At 38.8% G+C, this 15,089-nt stretch overlaps 1 protein-coding gene across 2 annotated transcripts in view; it reads left to right on the top strand.

Annotated features, from left to right (window-relative positions):
- Positions 1 to 15,089, top strand: part of PRDM5 (PR/SET domain 5) — an 87,366-nt gene that overhangs the window by 22,251 nt on the left and 50,026 nt on the right. For both annotated transcript variants that reach the window (XM_059826952.1, XM_059826951.1), the window contains exons 4-7: positions 6,120 to 6,303; positions 6,997 to 7,171; positions 8,721 to 8,842; positions 11,169 to 11,248. In XM_059826952.1, coding sequence (XP_059682935.1) covers positions 6,120 to 6,303; positions 6,997 to 7,171; positions 8,721 to 8,842; positions 11,169 to 11,248 — 561 coding nt within the window. The remainder of the gene's footprint in view (positions 1 to 6,119; positions 6,304 to 6,996; positions 7,172 to 8,720; positions 8,843 to 11,168; positions 11,249 to 15,089) is intronic.

The raw sequence follows: 15,089 nt of genomic DNA, 5'->3' as shown, positions 1-15,089 counted from the left end.
TTGTATTATTTTAGATGGGGAGCAGGGTGGGAGAGAGGCACGTGAAAGAAATCCCTGCAGGAATCAAGCTCTTGTTACTTCAGAGCATGGAACTGCAGGGCGTGTCGGGGAACGTAGGCAATAGTAAGAAAGACAGTGATAAGGAAGATGAACATGTTCGAGTATGTGCAGGAAGATGTGTGCTCATGTTATCTGCCAAGTCAAAAAGGTCTTTACTGTTTTCCAAAAAAGCCAAGGCCTTTAAGAGGCTGAGTTATTGGTAATCCAAAGCAGCCTGGTGATTAGATCCTCCTCATGCTTGCTAATTACTCTGGTCCTGCTACTTCCATTTGTAGCTTCAAATGTTTCTGTTCGCTGTGGGGAGTGATTTTATTACATTTGATATCAATGGAAGTCTTCACATTGCATTTGGAAGGTTTTAAATCTAAGTTGCTCAGTCAAAAACATGCAGAACAGCTCCTGGAGGTGTTGTGTGGACTTTACAAGTTAACAGTGTGTTTGGCATCTCTTACAGCGTATGGTGCTATACAGGATGGTTCACTTCTGTTGAAAGCCTGTTCAGTTGCTGAGCTCAGTGGTTACTTGTGGCAGTGAAAGTCACTTATGTGAACTTCTGTATATGTTTTACATGGTTTTAAGTTTTACTAAGCTAGCATTTCTTAAAACAGTGAAATGCCACTTTCGTTAAAGATAGTTTTGGAGTGGAACACTGACTCCGAACATCTGCAAACTTTGGGGCAAAATGGGATTTAGATCCAAAGTGGAAGCTAATGCCTATGGCTTTGGCTTCCTCCTCTTTTTAGTTGAAACAGGGAAAGAAATTAAAAATTCAGCTTTCTCAATAAGCATTAAAAATGCAGGGTCACTCCCGTGGTGCTCTGGAAATAAAGAATGGAATGAGAATTGGTATTACTGCTGGAGTGGTTAACATTCTCTGCAACAGATGCATGCTGAAAGCAGTATTCTCTAGTTCGATTTGCACAAAGATGTTGTGGAATAGTTGAAGAGATCATATATCAAAAGAGAAATGTTCTGGATGATGGGGCAGGGTGTACCCTCAGCGAGGTTGCTGATGACACAAAACTGGGAGTGGCTGATGCACCAGAGGGCTGTGCTGCCATCCAGAGGGACCTCAACAAGAAATGGGGAGAAATGGTCTGACAGGAACCTCATGCAGCTCCTCAGAGGGAAGTGCAAAGTCCTGCACCTGGGGAGGGGTGAGGCCAAGCAGCTGGAAAATAGTTTTGCAGAAAGGGATCTGGGGTTTTTGGTGCCCAGTGCCAGGACCAGAGGCAATGGTCGCAAACTGAAATTCAGGAGGTTCCCTCTGAACATCAAGAAATACTTTTATTTACTATGAGGGTGACTGAGCACTGGCACATGTTCCCCACAGAGGTTGTGGAGTCTCCCTCCTTAGAGATATTCAAAAGCCATATAGATATGGTCCTGGCCAGCCTGCTCTAGGTGACCCCGCTTGAGCAGGGGGGTTAGATGAGATGGCCTGCAGAGGTGCCTGCATTCTGTGATTCTGAGAGAAGGTATACCTAAAGTTGCGAAACTGTAGATTTCCTCCATAAAAAGAAGGATGTAAACGTATCGCTCAAATCTAAACAAATGGATTATTTTTTTGTAATTGATTTTTTGTAGATTCCACAGAGCCTCTAAAGGAGAATTCCAAGAGTAAGTCACAGTGTCTCAGTTCAGGATCCTATAGGTTCATTAATATCTACCAGTACTGGAAGGGGTGCCATATTGGGCACGTACAGAGCACATGCCATTAAAATACTGCTGACATCAACCTTCCCAAGGCAGGGGAAAAAAGTGTTTTACTTTTCACAACAAAAGCTTTCAGCGAGATGAATAATCAAAAATTTCAGTGCTTCTCTGTAAAGCCACCAGAATTTTGATGTTGCCGGAATTAGTTTTTTAAACTAATTAGTTTTTTGTTGTCCTCACAGAGAAACAAGAATATTTTATTTTTAAGCTGAAAGATTGGAAAATGTGTACTGAATTGAAACGTACAGTGAAGGGTGGGAGGAATCCCTTTTGGCGGGGGGGGGGGGGGGGGGGGGGGGGGGAACCTTCCAGCTCTCATTTGTATTGCTATTGTACACACCATTCAAATTCCTGAGGAGTTTAACTGCAAGATTTGGGTATGTATTATCATTAGTGTAGTAAAGCATGTTTTTCTGCAGATGGGAAACTAAAAGCAATGGCTTCTAATTTAATGCATGGTAATAACTGTAACCAAAGAATAAAGAAGAAAAAAGTCTATCATAATACAAAATATTCAGCTGGAAAAATATTCTAACCTTCCCCGGGAGCTATCACTGAAAACTGCGGTATGGTGTAAGAATGCAGGGGAAATGTAGGAATTGCTGTACTAGATTAACATTGTGCTCTGTTTAACCTCATATTCATGTCTCAAAGGTTGTCTACCTTAACATGCAATACAGCACAACAGGAATAGACCAGTAGATAGAGCTGAGGCTTCTGTGTCTCTTTTGTGTGTGGTTCAGGTGGTATACCTCGGATTAGATATAGTCTTGGTCCCTGGGCTGAATGTCTCCATTACACACGTGAGCTATAGGTGGAGGGCTTTTTTGTGTTGTTTTTTGGTTTGTTTATTTTTAAGAGTAGTCTCTCTGGGATCTATCTGATTCTTGGCTGACGAGAGCCACAAACATGCTGAGTGGGACAGGAATATGTGCCTTAACAGTCAGGCATTTTCCAGTGTATGAACTAGTGTGAAAAGAAGAAAAGCTTCCCCCAGTCTCTGTGTCATCCATTTCCCCTTCCTTGCTTGAGAGGGGCAAGGGACTGTTGGTCCCCAGCAGCACCTCTGGACAGCTGCCTTGCTTCACCCGTTCTCCCCTAGGGGTACCTGATCTACTTTCCCTCTTGGGAAGGCATCGTTACTCTGATTGTGTCTTTCCTGGCATCGCATGCCCTTTTTGACCTTCCTTGTGCCTGAGCTTGTGGCTTTGTCTTCTCCTGCCACAGCCCCCAAGAAATCACCTCCGCACGTTTCCTGGACTGGGGTTTCTGCCCTCATATGCCTTGCCAAGGTTGGCTTTACTCTGGCAAACATGACACCCTGGAGGTGTAGGCAAAGATCAGGAAGGGGAGTGTGCTTGTTTGGAGAGGTAGCAAAGGAGAACTGGCAGAACAGGTAAGCTGAAGAGCTGGCTTGCTACCAGGAAATCGGGTGTAGAGGGAAGCCAGGTAGCGCTTTAAGAGGAGTGGCTGTGGGCACAGGGGGAAACTTGGTAAGGATTAGGAGGACTGGGTTGGAGCCATCTGGTAAAGCTCTGGAGGATGGAAAAGGCCTACACTCCCTCAGGTAACGCTATCTGCTTCCTCCTCCTGTGTTTTCAGCTTTCGGGAGTGATGACATGTATCTGACTAACGCTCTTGGATGAAAGTGTCATGGGCTGTCAGTGCTTCTTGGCCCACCTTCCCTGTCAGCCTCCCCTCTTACAAAGCACATGTGAAGGTGTGTAACTGGATGGAAAAGCCAAGAATTTGAATGCGATAGGTGCCTGTAGTGGAGCAAAAATGGGACAGCAAGAGCTGTTGCAACAAGAAAACTGTGTTTGCCAGGCAGGTCAGTGTGGCCCATAGCCTAAAAGATGATGGTCAAGGCAGGGGGTGGGAGAAGCAAAGGGGAATAATAAACCAGGAATAGAGTGAAAGGAGGTTGTGATGCCACCATGACCAGCACTTGGAGTTTTCTCGCCAGGACTGTTGTGGCCTGCTGCAGATGAACATTGTTAACAAAACAACCAGCATGGCCTAAGCAGATGGGCAGGTGGAACAACTGCAGATGTGTTCGTAGTAAATGGGAGGATTATTAAAATTATCTGAAAGATTTCTTACTACATTCACTGTGCCTATGTCTGCATGCATGTAGATAAATATGCTTCATGCAGATGCTGCTGGTGGAGGCGGAGACTTAAATACCTTCGTGGTTCTGGAGAACTTCCATTGGTTTCACTGAAAATGCTGCCTGAGGAGCTACTACAGTGTGGGTATATGTGGATTAATTAGTGCTCCGAATACCTGACTATTAGCATTTGCTTGGCTGGAAAATCCAAACAAATTAGCCTTGGAGGAAGAATGAGTTTGAGCTGTGTTTTAGTTTTGGTTGGCACTGAAGCTAATTTCTTTTCAATGCAAATGCAACCAAGATAACTCAAGCATTGACAGTCCTTAGTACTTCTTCCATTAATCTTTTTACTAACCAAAAGCACACAAATGGGAAAGAACCAGGACGTTTTTAGAAACAAAGAGCTATAAAATAAGCCCCAGATGCACATGAGGAAAGTGAGGATGGTGAGGATGCAGCAGTATTCATAAGAACTTGGTTGATGGGATTCATGCACTTAGTCTAGGTTAACCTGAATAATTAGTTCTGCTTCCTGTTCTCCCAGATATACTGTATGGTGTAAGATGTGTCATGTATGATCTAATTGAAAGGTGTGCTATTTGATTCTTTAATGAGTAAGTTTGATACTTCATTTTTGCCTGGGATACATGGCTTTTTCTTTCTCTTTTTTTTTTTTTGCGGGGGGGGGGAAGCCAGTAATAGGTATGTGCTTCCATTTATAAGGTTGTCTTGCTTTTAGAATAAGGTTGTCGTAAACAGTGATATGTTGGAGGTTTCACCCAGTGGTTTTATCCTGTCTGAGTGGAGGCTGAGTGTAGAAAGACCTTTTACTTTTCTTCATGTCAAGAGTTTCAGTACATGATTTGAATTTAGACTGTAATAAATTAAAGGTCTCTGCAACTTGACAGAGGCATATGAAAACGAGCAATTTCTAGATGTATGCAAAAGTTAGGGTGGCATGCTGATGGATATCTGGACTACAGAATAGATATTGAAAAAAAATGCATAGTTTGTTTTGTTTTCAAATGCTGCTGTTGAGATAAGGACAGAAAAGTGGTGCATCCTTGAAAGCTGCAGCTGTATCAAGTCTATTGAATTAAATAGGTTTCACTCTTGTGTGACAATATCTTGCGTAATATACAACAGACCTTCTAAAGCTCGAGGAATACTACATCCCTCTTGACAGTTTAAATTAATCTTAGTATATTACAAAAATTAAAAATAATTATCTTGTCCTTGTGCTATGAAACTTGTTACAAAATATATGGCTAGATGTAGTCTAAAGAAGCTTCAGTTAGCTTTTCTGGATGTTGATCACATACGCTTTAAGATTTATGATAGAACTTGGAAGTCTTAATTGCGTAAAAATGAGTCTCCTTTGGTGCTTTGGGTAGTACCTAAAGCAGTTGGTTCTCACATGGCAAAAAAAAGCAGCTCTGTATATCAGTTTAGGAGACAGCTGGTTTTGCAATAGCTCCCTGCTGCAGCCAGCCTTGGTAACTTTAGAGAAACACTGTCAAAGACCGAAGTTGTTAGCTTATGTATCTATTTGGAAGCTTGTGTATTCATTGTGGAGAAGGTTTTGGAGCTTATTATTATGTAGTTTGTCTTCTCATGCAGAATCTGGGCTGGATCTTTGTCCTTCTGTGGATCTGTGTATCTACACTGATTTTAAACCAGCACGATGTTTTGATGTAGTGGTTTAAAGTGTATTTTAGAGATGTGCCTGCTAACTTGATAGTGAAGATAACCGGCCATGGTTGAAAGCCTGTTCATGAAGAAGGCTGGGAATCTTAGAGAGAGAAAATAACACTATGTAAACATGCTGCTGAAAGCTGGATTATAATTCATGCAGCCCACAGGGGACAGAGCTAAAGCTGTATTGGTTATTTAAATTTTGTTATTTTTTCTAGTACTTGAATGTTTCATTTTTAAACTCTGAAGTTCTTGTCAGGCAGAGTGTGGCAGGAGAGTACTTTAACACCACCTTCACCTTGGTCTAGGCTACAGTGCAAATTGGAAAAGCCTCACAGGTGAGGCAGGGGCATATTTCGAAAATATCAAAGTATAAGGGCACTTTATCCATGCAGCCTCACTAGGAGCTCCCTGAGGAATGGAGCCAGCCCTTCCATAGTTGAGGGCTAATATTAGTTCAGGGTCCCATACTTGTCTCTAGATTTCACTAATTCTGATGTAATTATTCATTGCTTCTACTTACCATTTGCAACAGGAAGGGGAAAATATTTTCTATCTGGCTGTTGAAGATATTGAAACAGACACAGAACTTCTCATTGGGTACTTGGACAGTGACATGGAAGAAGAGGAGGAGGAAGAAGAAGAAGTAGCTGATATCCAGGAAGATGAAGACAGTGGCAACAATAAAGAAGTGCAACCAGCTGGTGAAAAAATTGCAGGTGAGCAGTATATAAAAAAAAGGATAACTTGAGAGCTTAAAAGTAGTAACAAAGAAGAAAGAGAACACTAATGGTACAGGATTGGGGAACTGGAAGGCTCCCCGGGTTTAGTCTGAGCTCTTGTATGATTTTTATCTCTTTATTTTGGTTTGAGTTGAGGTTCTTTTCTTTGCCTAATAAGAAGCAGCCAGTCCTGTGAATTAATGAATGAATGAGTGAGCCTACATTTCATGAGAAGTTACTATTAAGTTCATTTCACCTGACATAATAGTCTTATGAAAGCTAAGTTTTTCCTCTGAGAGGGGTAGTTTCCCTCTTACTTAGATGGGAGAGAGAGAAACATTTTCATAAAGCTGTTCAGCCAATCCTCAGGTAAGATGCCTAAGAAAAGGTAGGTGACGTGAGCTGTCTGGTGAATTCTCAGCATCTTTATCAAAGTAGAGACAACCTGGATGACTAATGTAGACTAACAGCCTAAGTCACGCCCAACTTAATACTTTGCATCCGTTTTCAATAATGCTGATGGTAATCCACTCAAGATAGGCTGTCTATAATCCATTGAGAGACAATGTGTTTTGTGAATTTTGTGATGCCGTTTTGCATAATCTGTTTCTGGCAGAGGGTCTCTCTTAACGTAACCAAAATATTCCCTGAAAACTATTACTTTACTGGTTTTTGCCTCCAATCATGCAGATCCCCTCACCTGTAAAGAGGACCATGCATGCCCAAACTGTGAATCCAGTTTTGCCAGCCAGGAGATTCTAGCTGAACATCTTCAGACTTTGCACCAAAAACCCAGTGAGGAAAAGGAATTTAAGTGCCGAAACTGTGGAAAGAAATTCCCTGTTAAACAAGCTCTACAAAGACAGTGAGTAGAAACAGGAGTGTTTTTTCAGGGATCATTTAAATCAATTTAATTCAATCATTTATTTCTCTTGGCTTAATCGCAAATTAAGCTTTAATTTTTTTGCTTATGTATTTGTACCCTTATCCTTCATATAAGTCTTCTAATATGTTAATTTCTTGTATTTGTTAGAGACTTCAATTTGAATTGAAAAAATGGCGCTAATTTTTTGTTTTCAAATCATACACTGTAGACCAGATCAGAGCTGCTGTTTGGTGCAAAACCCTTGGTCTCCATCAGTGGACTACTTAGTAGTTTAGGAGATGTAATTTTTAACCTGCGGATGTAATTACAGAATTAAAGTAAGATTTAGAAGAAAGTAAATGGTGATCTAGAAGGTCAAAAAACTGGAAAAGCAATGCTTCACATTTGCTTAATTAAATATTTGGGTGATTGGAAAAAAAAGCAAATAGAAACATGAAAGATGTGAGATTTAAGAACACATCATTACTGTCCTTGGTTGTCTAAATATGCAGTTTTGTCACTAAAGTTTACAATTATACTTTTGTGCAAAAACATAACTGTTTTTGTCTTCTGTTGTTTATATTTTTTTGCTTGCAATTAAATAGATATATTACTTTTTATTACATGTTTAATTGCAGATAGTACATTAGATGGTTAAGTGATTATAGGTAGTATATTTAATCTAACTCTCTTGTACTGGAAAGAAACAGACTCATATTGCATAGAACACACTTAAAGCTGCTCTTGTAATAAATTGATCTTTCTTACACCTGAATAATGTGAACATTCCTAGAACTGGTGGTTCTGTATGAGCTCTGTGTCCTTTCATGGAAATAATTAAAATTATATAGCAGAGAAGTATTTGGTGGAGGCAAATAAATAGTTTCTCTTGAACTTGTTCCTTCTAGTCTATAGTGGAAGTTGGATTTGTGTTGTATAGCTAGTTAAGTAAATTTTTACATCATGCAAAGTAAGATTAATCTATGTGAGGATACAGCAGCATGATCCTGACTCTCGCTCTTTATGCATTTGATTAGTCCCACTAAATTCCAGGAGACCACATATGAAATAGATTACTCATCTATTGCAAGATTTGTAGAGCTATATATATGTTTTTAGCTGCTGCAAGCCTGTGTAAGTTGTAGAATGTTCCCCTTATTTTTTTTTATTTTTTTATTTTTCTTCAGTGTACTTCAGTGCACAGAGAATATCAGCCCAGGAGACTCTTCAAGAAGTTTTCAGTGCTCTGTTTGCAATACTTCCTTCAGCTCAGAATCGAGGTTTTGTGTCTGAGTTACTGGACTGCTGTCATGTCATTGCTGGCCTCCCTTTGCATGTTAGCTTTCAAGCTTGTTAGTTTATGTGAATCCTAACAGTGAAAGAAGTCAAATGCTTTCATTCCTATTTGCTGTAAGTAATGCATGAGGTGGCCTTGGAACTCTGCAGTGCAGCATGTGTTAAGCTCAGAGTACTTGCTATGTGTCTGGTTTCTGTAGATACTGCTTTATGTTTTGCTTTTTTTTTTTTTTTAACTGGTTATCCCATATAGCTACGAACAGCACAAGGAGGCGTGCAGAGGGGATGCCAGATTCATATGCAAGGCAGATAGCTGTGGCAAGAGGTTCAAGAGTAAGGATGCCCTGAAAAAACATAAAGAAAACGTTCACAGTGGTAAGAAAGAGTTTAATGTTTCTTCGGAAAAAGACCCTCTAACATGTTCCTAGCCTTATATTTGCAAATCAGAGTAAACATTGTCTTTGGTTTCTTTTTAATGGATTCATTTGTATCAAAAAGAAAACCAAGAAGTAACTAATTGCAAGAGTAACTATTCCTCCTCCCCCAGGGAGAAATTACAGTATAGCAGATGAATCATTAGTCTACGGCAGAGAATGTAATAGGAATCTGGGGAAGTTTAAACTAGGCAAATAATAGATAAAGCGAAAACGTTTCAGTAGTGAGGAAAACCAACCACTGGCACAAACTGCTACAGGAAGTGGTGAGTTCTTGATCTTTTGGTATTTTCAGGACACAATGGGATGTCTTTCTGGAAGACATGCTTCACAAACGATTAGGCTTGATGAGGGTATTGCATAAAATTCTATAGCCTCTGTTGTGCAGGAAGCCAGACCAGACAATCCGCTAGTCTGTTAGGCCCTAGCGTTTTTATATCTGTGCACTGTGAATCAATAGTTTTCAATCAAACTTCACTCTGTTTTCATGAAAAGGCAAAATACTGCTCTCAGGTCCACAATGCAGATCTCAGTTCTGGCATTCTGTTTCTCTGCATGTCCTCTCTCAATGTCAATGGAAGATCAGTATGTGTGGGGACAGCAGAATACCAGAGTGCAAAGAAAACAGTCTTTAGTTGATGATGACAGCACTGAGATGCTTTGTAAGATTTTCATTACATGAAATCTTTCTTCTGCCAAACTCTTACAGCATATGGAAACCCTTCCGTAAACATTCTTATAACAGATTATGTCCTTTTTTCAGTATGAGTAAGAATTTTTTTCATCCATGAGCATTGTTATGTTTAGGCTTAGCTTTGGTCAGTTATGTAGTAGTATGCAAATTCCACAATTCTCTTGAATGATCACTCCAGATATGACTGAGAGCAGACTCCTGGAGGATATTTTTGCTCTGCCTGCATAATGAGCAGAGCTTTTATTTTACCACTTAAATCACACTGGTGTCAGTGCAGGAAGGAAAATAAACTACTACTGTTGAGGGACACTTCTAGAATTGCTTCCTGCCTTGTGTTACCTAGAGGCAAGGGAAAGTAGAAAGGATTGTCACATGTGTTGCCCGTTATGCAAAGCTATGAACAGATAGTCACTATCACCTTTCTCTCCTCTGAAAAGGTCTCATTAATGTTCTTGTAAGTTGAACTACTAAGTGTATTCCTGTATTTATGTGTATATCAGTATATATAAATACTTATCATAAGTTTTATAACAGCAAATGCATATGTGAGATTAAGTACTTTTTTTATACTACAAATTAAAGTATTGAGCCAATCGATTGACAGGGTACATTGTATTAAGAAGGATGAACACCATATGAATTCTTTAGGACAGCGAGAGCAGGAAAGATACAGGATGCTGAGAGTCTGAAAAATTGAGCTGGAAGCTACCTAATGAGTTTGTTTATGATCCATACTTCCTCTGTGCTTGACTAAGCAGTACTCCCCTCCTCTTTCATTTTGTGTCTGTTCTTCATAGTGTTCGATGTAATACGAACATTTTTTACATACGCTAGGAAATATCTTGCATGGGGATGTAATTATAAACAAAGAATTAGGTTTGTGGTGGCTTTGTCTTGCAATAAAATAGCTTTGTGGGTTAATAAAATGAATTTCAAAAGGTAAATAATAGATAAACCTAATTAAATGCTCTGTTATTTTTTAAAGCAACTGTGAACAGGGAAGGAAAATGCATCTGGTAGCTGACCTGTAGCTTGTTTTGTAATTTACATTTTAGATGAAATTTGAATTCATGATTTGGTGCTAATACGATTTCCCTGTCTCGTTCAGTTAAAGACTATTAATGGTATATTATTTTATATAATAGAATGCTTAATGCTTTCTGAATAAAGAAAAATGGGAAATGGTGGTTTTGACTTCAGTTTGGGATCTTTTTTCTCATTGCTGCACTAACTCCTGTATTGACTTCTGGAAGAAATCAACTGTTCAGTTGTAAAGTGAGTTGTTCTTAGTTGTGAACTGTGCTCTTCATATTGGATTGGTGATGTGTGATAACATCTATTTGAAGGGTTTTTTTCTTTATTGTTCTAGTTTTCTTGATTTACATTCCATCAGTAACTGGTTTGTTGGACACCCACAGAGAATGATATGGAACACTTTGAAGATGGGATACAAATGTAAAAATCTTATGTCAGTCAAATGACCTGTGAAAAGTCACAGACTCAGTGGAAGTATTTAGGTTCTTTCTTAGCACTTCCTTTTTAAGATGTTGGTGGTATTTTGTTTCTGTTTCAGGAAATTCTAGGAAGAAGCTGATGTGTTCAGTGTGCAGTAAGAAATGTTCCTCAGCAACAAATCTCCAAGAGCATCGAAAGGTCAGTAAGATGAAGGCTAACCCACAGCAGGCTTTGACTTCACTAGGATGTGAGACTGTGGTGCTTAGGTCACTTGAAAGCTTCTGTAATGCAAACCTTTGGGTAATCTCTTTCATGGTTACAAAACCAATGTATTTTATTGTGGGTATTTATTTTTGTAATCACAATTGGTTAAACAAAAAAATCTTCCTAAAGTTTTAATGCATCTTTTACCAAATACCAAGATATTTTTTCTTGTATCATTTATGCATTCCAACATTAAGTCAAAGTTGCCTGCTGTTCTTCAGCATTCTTAAAGACTAAGCTAAATGTAAAAGTATGTTATGTAATGATAGGATACATACAGACCATAAAATAGGTTCATGAGCCTTCAGTTTTTGTACAAAATACAATCAATCTTTCTTATTACTTTGTGACATACCAGCAAGGCTGTTATTTGTAATTTAGTTACGCAGTAGTAAAAAAAAAGTCTTCCTCAAAAACAAATTTTTAATGTCTTTTTGTTTATGCACATAATCTTTTATAACCAGAACAGGAGGGGTTAATGGTTTGAAAAGCATCTATTGGAAGTAAGGGGGTTCATATAGAAATACAGATGGACTATGAATATGAGATTCTGAATCCATTATACCCAAAGGAAGTCCCTGCAAGATTAATTTGATAAATCGCTAAAACCCAGGAGATTCTGTTTTTACAAAAAGCTACATTGTACTGTTTATCAGATTAACTGTAAGTCTTTAATAATGCCCTGGTTATAACCTGAATCCATTGAGGATATAGATGATATCAATTAAAATATGTTGTTGCAAAGGAAATGGTGGGGCCCCTCCTTTTTAATTTGTTTTTCTCCTTGCCTTGTATTAATATGCCCTGCATTTCTTGTCTAATGGGGGGGCTATACTTTGTTACTCCTCAGACCAAATCGTGGTATGCCTTGCTGCATGTAATTACAATTTTTACACATCAGTGCACCTTATGTTGGCCCTGAAAATGCAGAATATCATGGTTAGTGTGTGCATTTTATTAAAATGTTTGTTTTGTTTCAGTAGTTGTAATTCTGTGCAGACACTATGACACTTGCAAACAAGCTTTTCAAGTAGCAGTGATGGTAGGTCAGTTGAACACTTATTCATCTTAAGAATCACCATGAAGATTTGGTGCATAAAACTTTATTTCCTCTTCTTGATTGGCTCCTCTTATAAGACATCCAGAAAATAGATATTCCGGATTCACACACCTACATCAGATAGTGAAGGAGATTGCATGTAGGACTTATGCGTTCTGTTTGCTTGAATTACTTTGCTTTTGTGGGAAGTGGGGTGGGATCTATTACCAACATTGCCAAGAATATTTAGACAGGCAATAAAAACAGTAAGAAAATAATAGATGAAACAGGGAGGAAAAGAGATTTTTCCCCACCCATTTCCTGTCAATGTAAAGAAATAAAAGTAGAGAATAGAAAGGTAGGGTATAGGAGATAACGGAAAATAAGCCCAAACAACAGGAAGAGAGAAGTCTGACAAACACAGAGAAAGAATGTAAAGAGGGTGGCTATAGGTGAGTTTAAGAGGTCTGTTTACTCTCTGAAGACATGGTCGTTCAGATCTGTAGCTTTCATGTCATCTTTGATTTAAACCCATTTTTAGCTTTGTGTGTCTTGCGGATTGCTTGTGCCTTAAATGTCTAAAGATAAGCCCTTTCTTAGCCATGCACAATTAAACTTTGCTGTCCCTTAGTCTTACTTACCCTCTCGTTTTCCAGACTGTTGCTGGTACCATGCTAATTTTTGGTGGCACAGCTTTTTCTTTTTTTCCTTTTAGTTTATCTCAATAAATTCAAGGAAATGCAGGGCTGGAAGAGACCTCAGGAGGTTTTCTAGCCCATTCTATTTCACAGAGAGGCATGAGCATGTACCTAAGTCATGCTAGATATGCTCTGTCTCATCTCCTGAAAAGTTTCACTGAAGAAAATTCTACCACCTCCATAGATGTCTCTTTGTATTCTGACTTTCAGCTTTAGTGCCATCAACTTTTTTGAATGTGTTCATTAGCCCAGTTTGGTTTTTCTGATGTCCTACTTAAATCATCTTCTTTACTGCAAATTGAGTTAATTGCTCTTTCTCTTATCTGAGAGAATGCCAAGAAAAATTCACCACTCTTTTCTTTGTAACAATTAGCATATTGCAAAGTTGTTATGAACTCCATTTGCAATTCCTAGGCTGTACAAACACAGTTATCTCAACCTTTCTTCATGCATCTGTTTTTCCAAACTACTTTTTCTTTTAGTAAGCTTTTTCTTCTTGTGGATTCTGTCTTTTTCACATATATGCTTCTTGAAGTCAGCTGCCCAAACAAGAAGAGCAGTGATGCTTAGTGGAGCCCTTGGTAGTGCTAAGTATAGTGGAATGATTGTCCTGAGTTTATTAATATAGAGAATGTATCTATTAATACATCTCAGAATGACAGTGCTTTCTAACAACAGCATCAGTCTCGTTATTCATATTTTCTTTGGAATTCGTTAATGTTTTCTGTAGTGGTGCTATGTAAACTGTTGGTCATCATGTAGCATTTGTGCATTTGATTTCTTCTTCCTAAATATTGAGTGTTTTGGAGCTTCATTCAGAGTGTGGAAATAATTTTGGATTATGATCTTGTCTTCCTTAGTGATTATAGTCCTACCCAGAATAGTCTCATCTACATTTTTTTTATTTTACATTTGAATTCTAAAACTACTTACTATAATACAACCCTCCTCCTGCGTGATGCCTACAAAACTTTAACAACAGGTACGATGTTGATCCACTGATATTACTGCTTTTTGTGGTGATAGGTATCTTTTTGTTTTCCATTCTCTCTATATCCACCTGTTCTCTTTTGTCTTATCCTCCAATTGTAAAGTGACATCCTTCTATCTGATATTTATAGTAGTCCATGATTTGGGCTGCGAAGTGATGTGGTAGTATGAAAAAAATAAATTCCCAGCAAACACCACTCAGGAAATGCTGTACAGGAGCTTACAGAACACGGTAATATAATGAAAAAGTTTGTTGTAAAATCTCCTTTCTGCAGGTTTGTGATGTCTACTGCAAGAGCAAATGAAACACCATCTGAATTATATTCTTATACTAAGTTCTGAAGTTTAAGTAAAATGCAAAATTCAGTCATTCAATGATGATAATAGTGAGGAAGCAAGCAAGAGGAGTGCTGTCTTCATCGATGCAGATTCTTGCTAAAGGGTTCCTTTTGTACCTTTGAATATAGGTGTCTCATGTTTTGGATTTGAATTGCTCACAGGATCTTAAATTTAAAAGTGAGCATAGACATGTGAATAGGCTGCCAGGCCTCTCCACTGAGGCTCTACTCTTCTGTAAGTGGAAAGGGAAGAAAAATTCAAACAAATCCCAGCATTGCTGGTTTCTGTTCCCAGGATGATGCCCTCAGAATTGATAGTACTATGCTTTCAGTACTTGTAGGTGGATTGGGGGGGCTATGTCTCTTTCTGGCTGTACACCTGTGGGGTCAGTTTCTGACTCTTGTTGTAGGCAGGTGTTTTCAATGGTAAAGTAGCTAATTCTCATGTTAAGAAAAGATTAAGGACATCTTTGAGTGTAAGGCAGTAAACCTTTTGACTTTGGAAAAGGTCATAAACCAAATGCCTGTATGAAATGCAGGATTGTGCTTCACTGGTAAGACTAGGTTGTGCTGTTGCCCTTCTGGATTTCTTAGCAGATTTCTTAGATGAATCTGTAAGATTTCATCAAGAGGCATACTGTAGCACAGTCTACTGGAGAGAAAATGACAGGACCAAGAAGGATCCTACTCATCATTTGTTCTAAGATATT

This window comes from Gavia stellata, chromosome 19 (assembly GCF_030936135.1).
Source record: "Gavia stellata isolate bGavSte3 chromosome 19, bGavSte3.hap2, whole genome shotgun sequence".
NCBI classification, from domain to species: Eukaryota; Metazoa; Chordata; class Aves; order Gaviiformes; family Gaviidae; genus Gavia; species Gavia stellata.
This window is presented reverse-complemented; position numbering and strand designations above follow the sequence as displayed.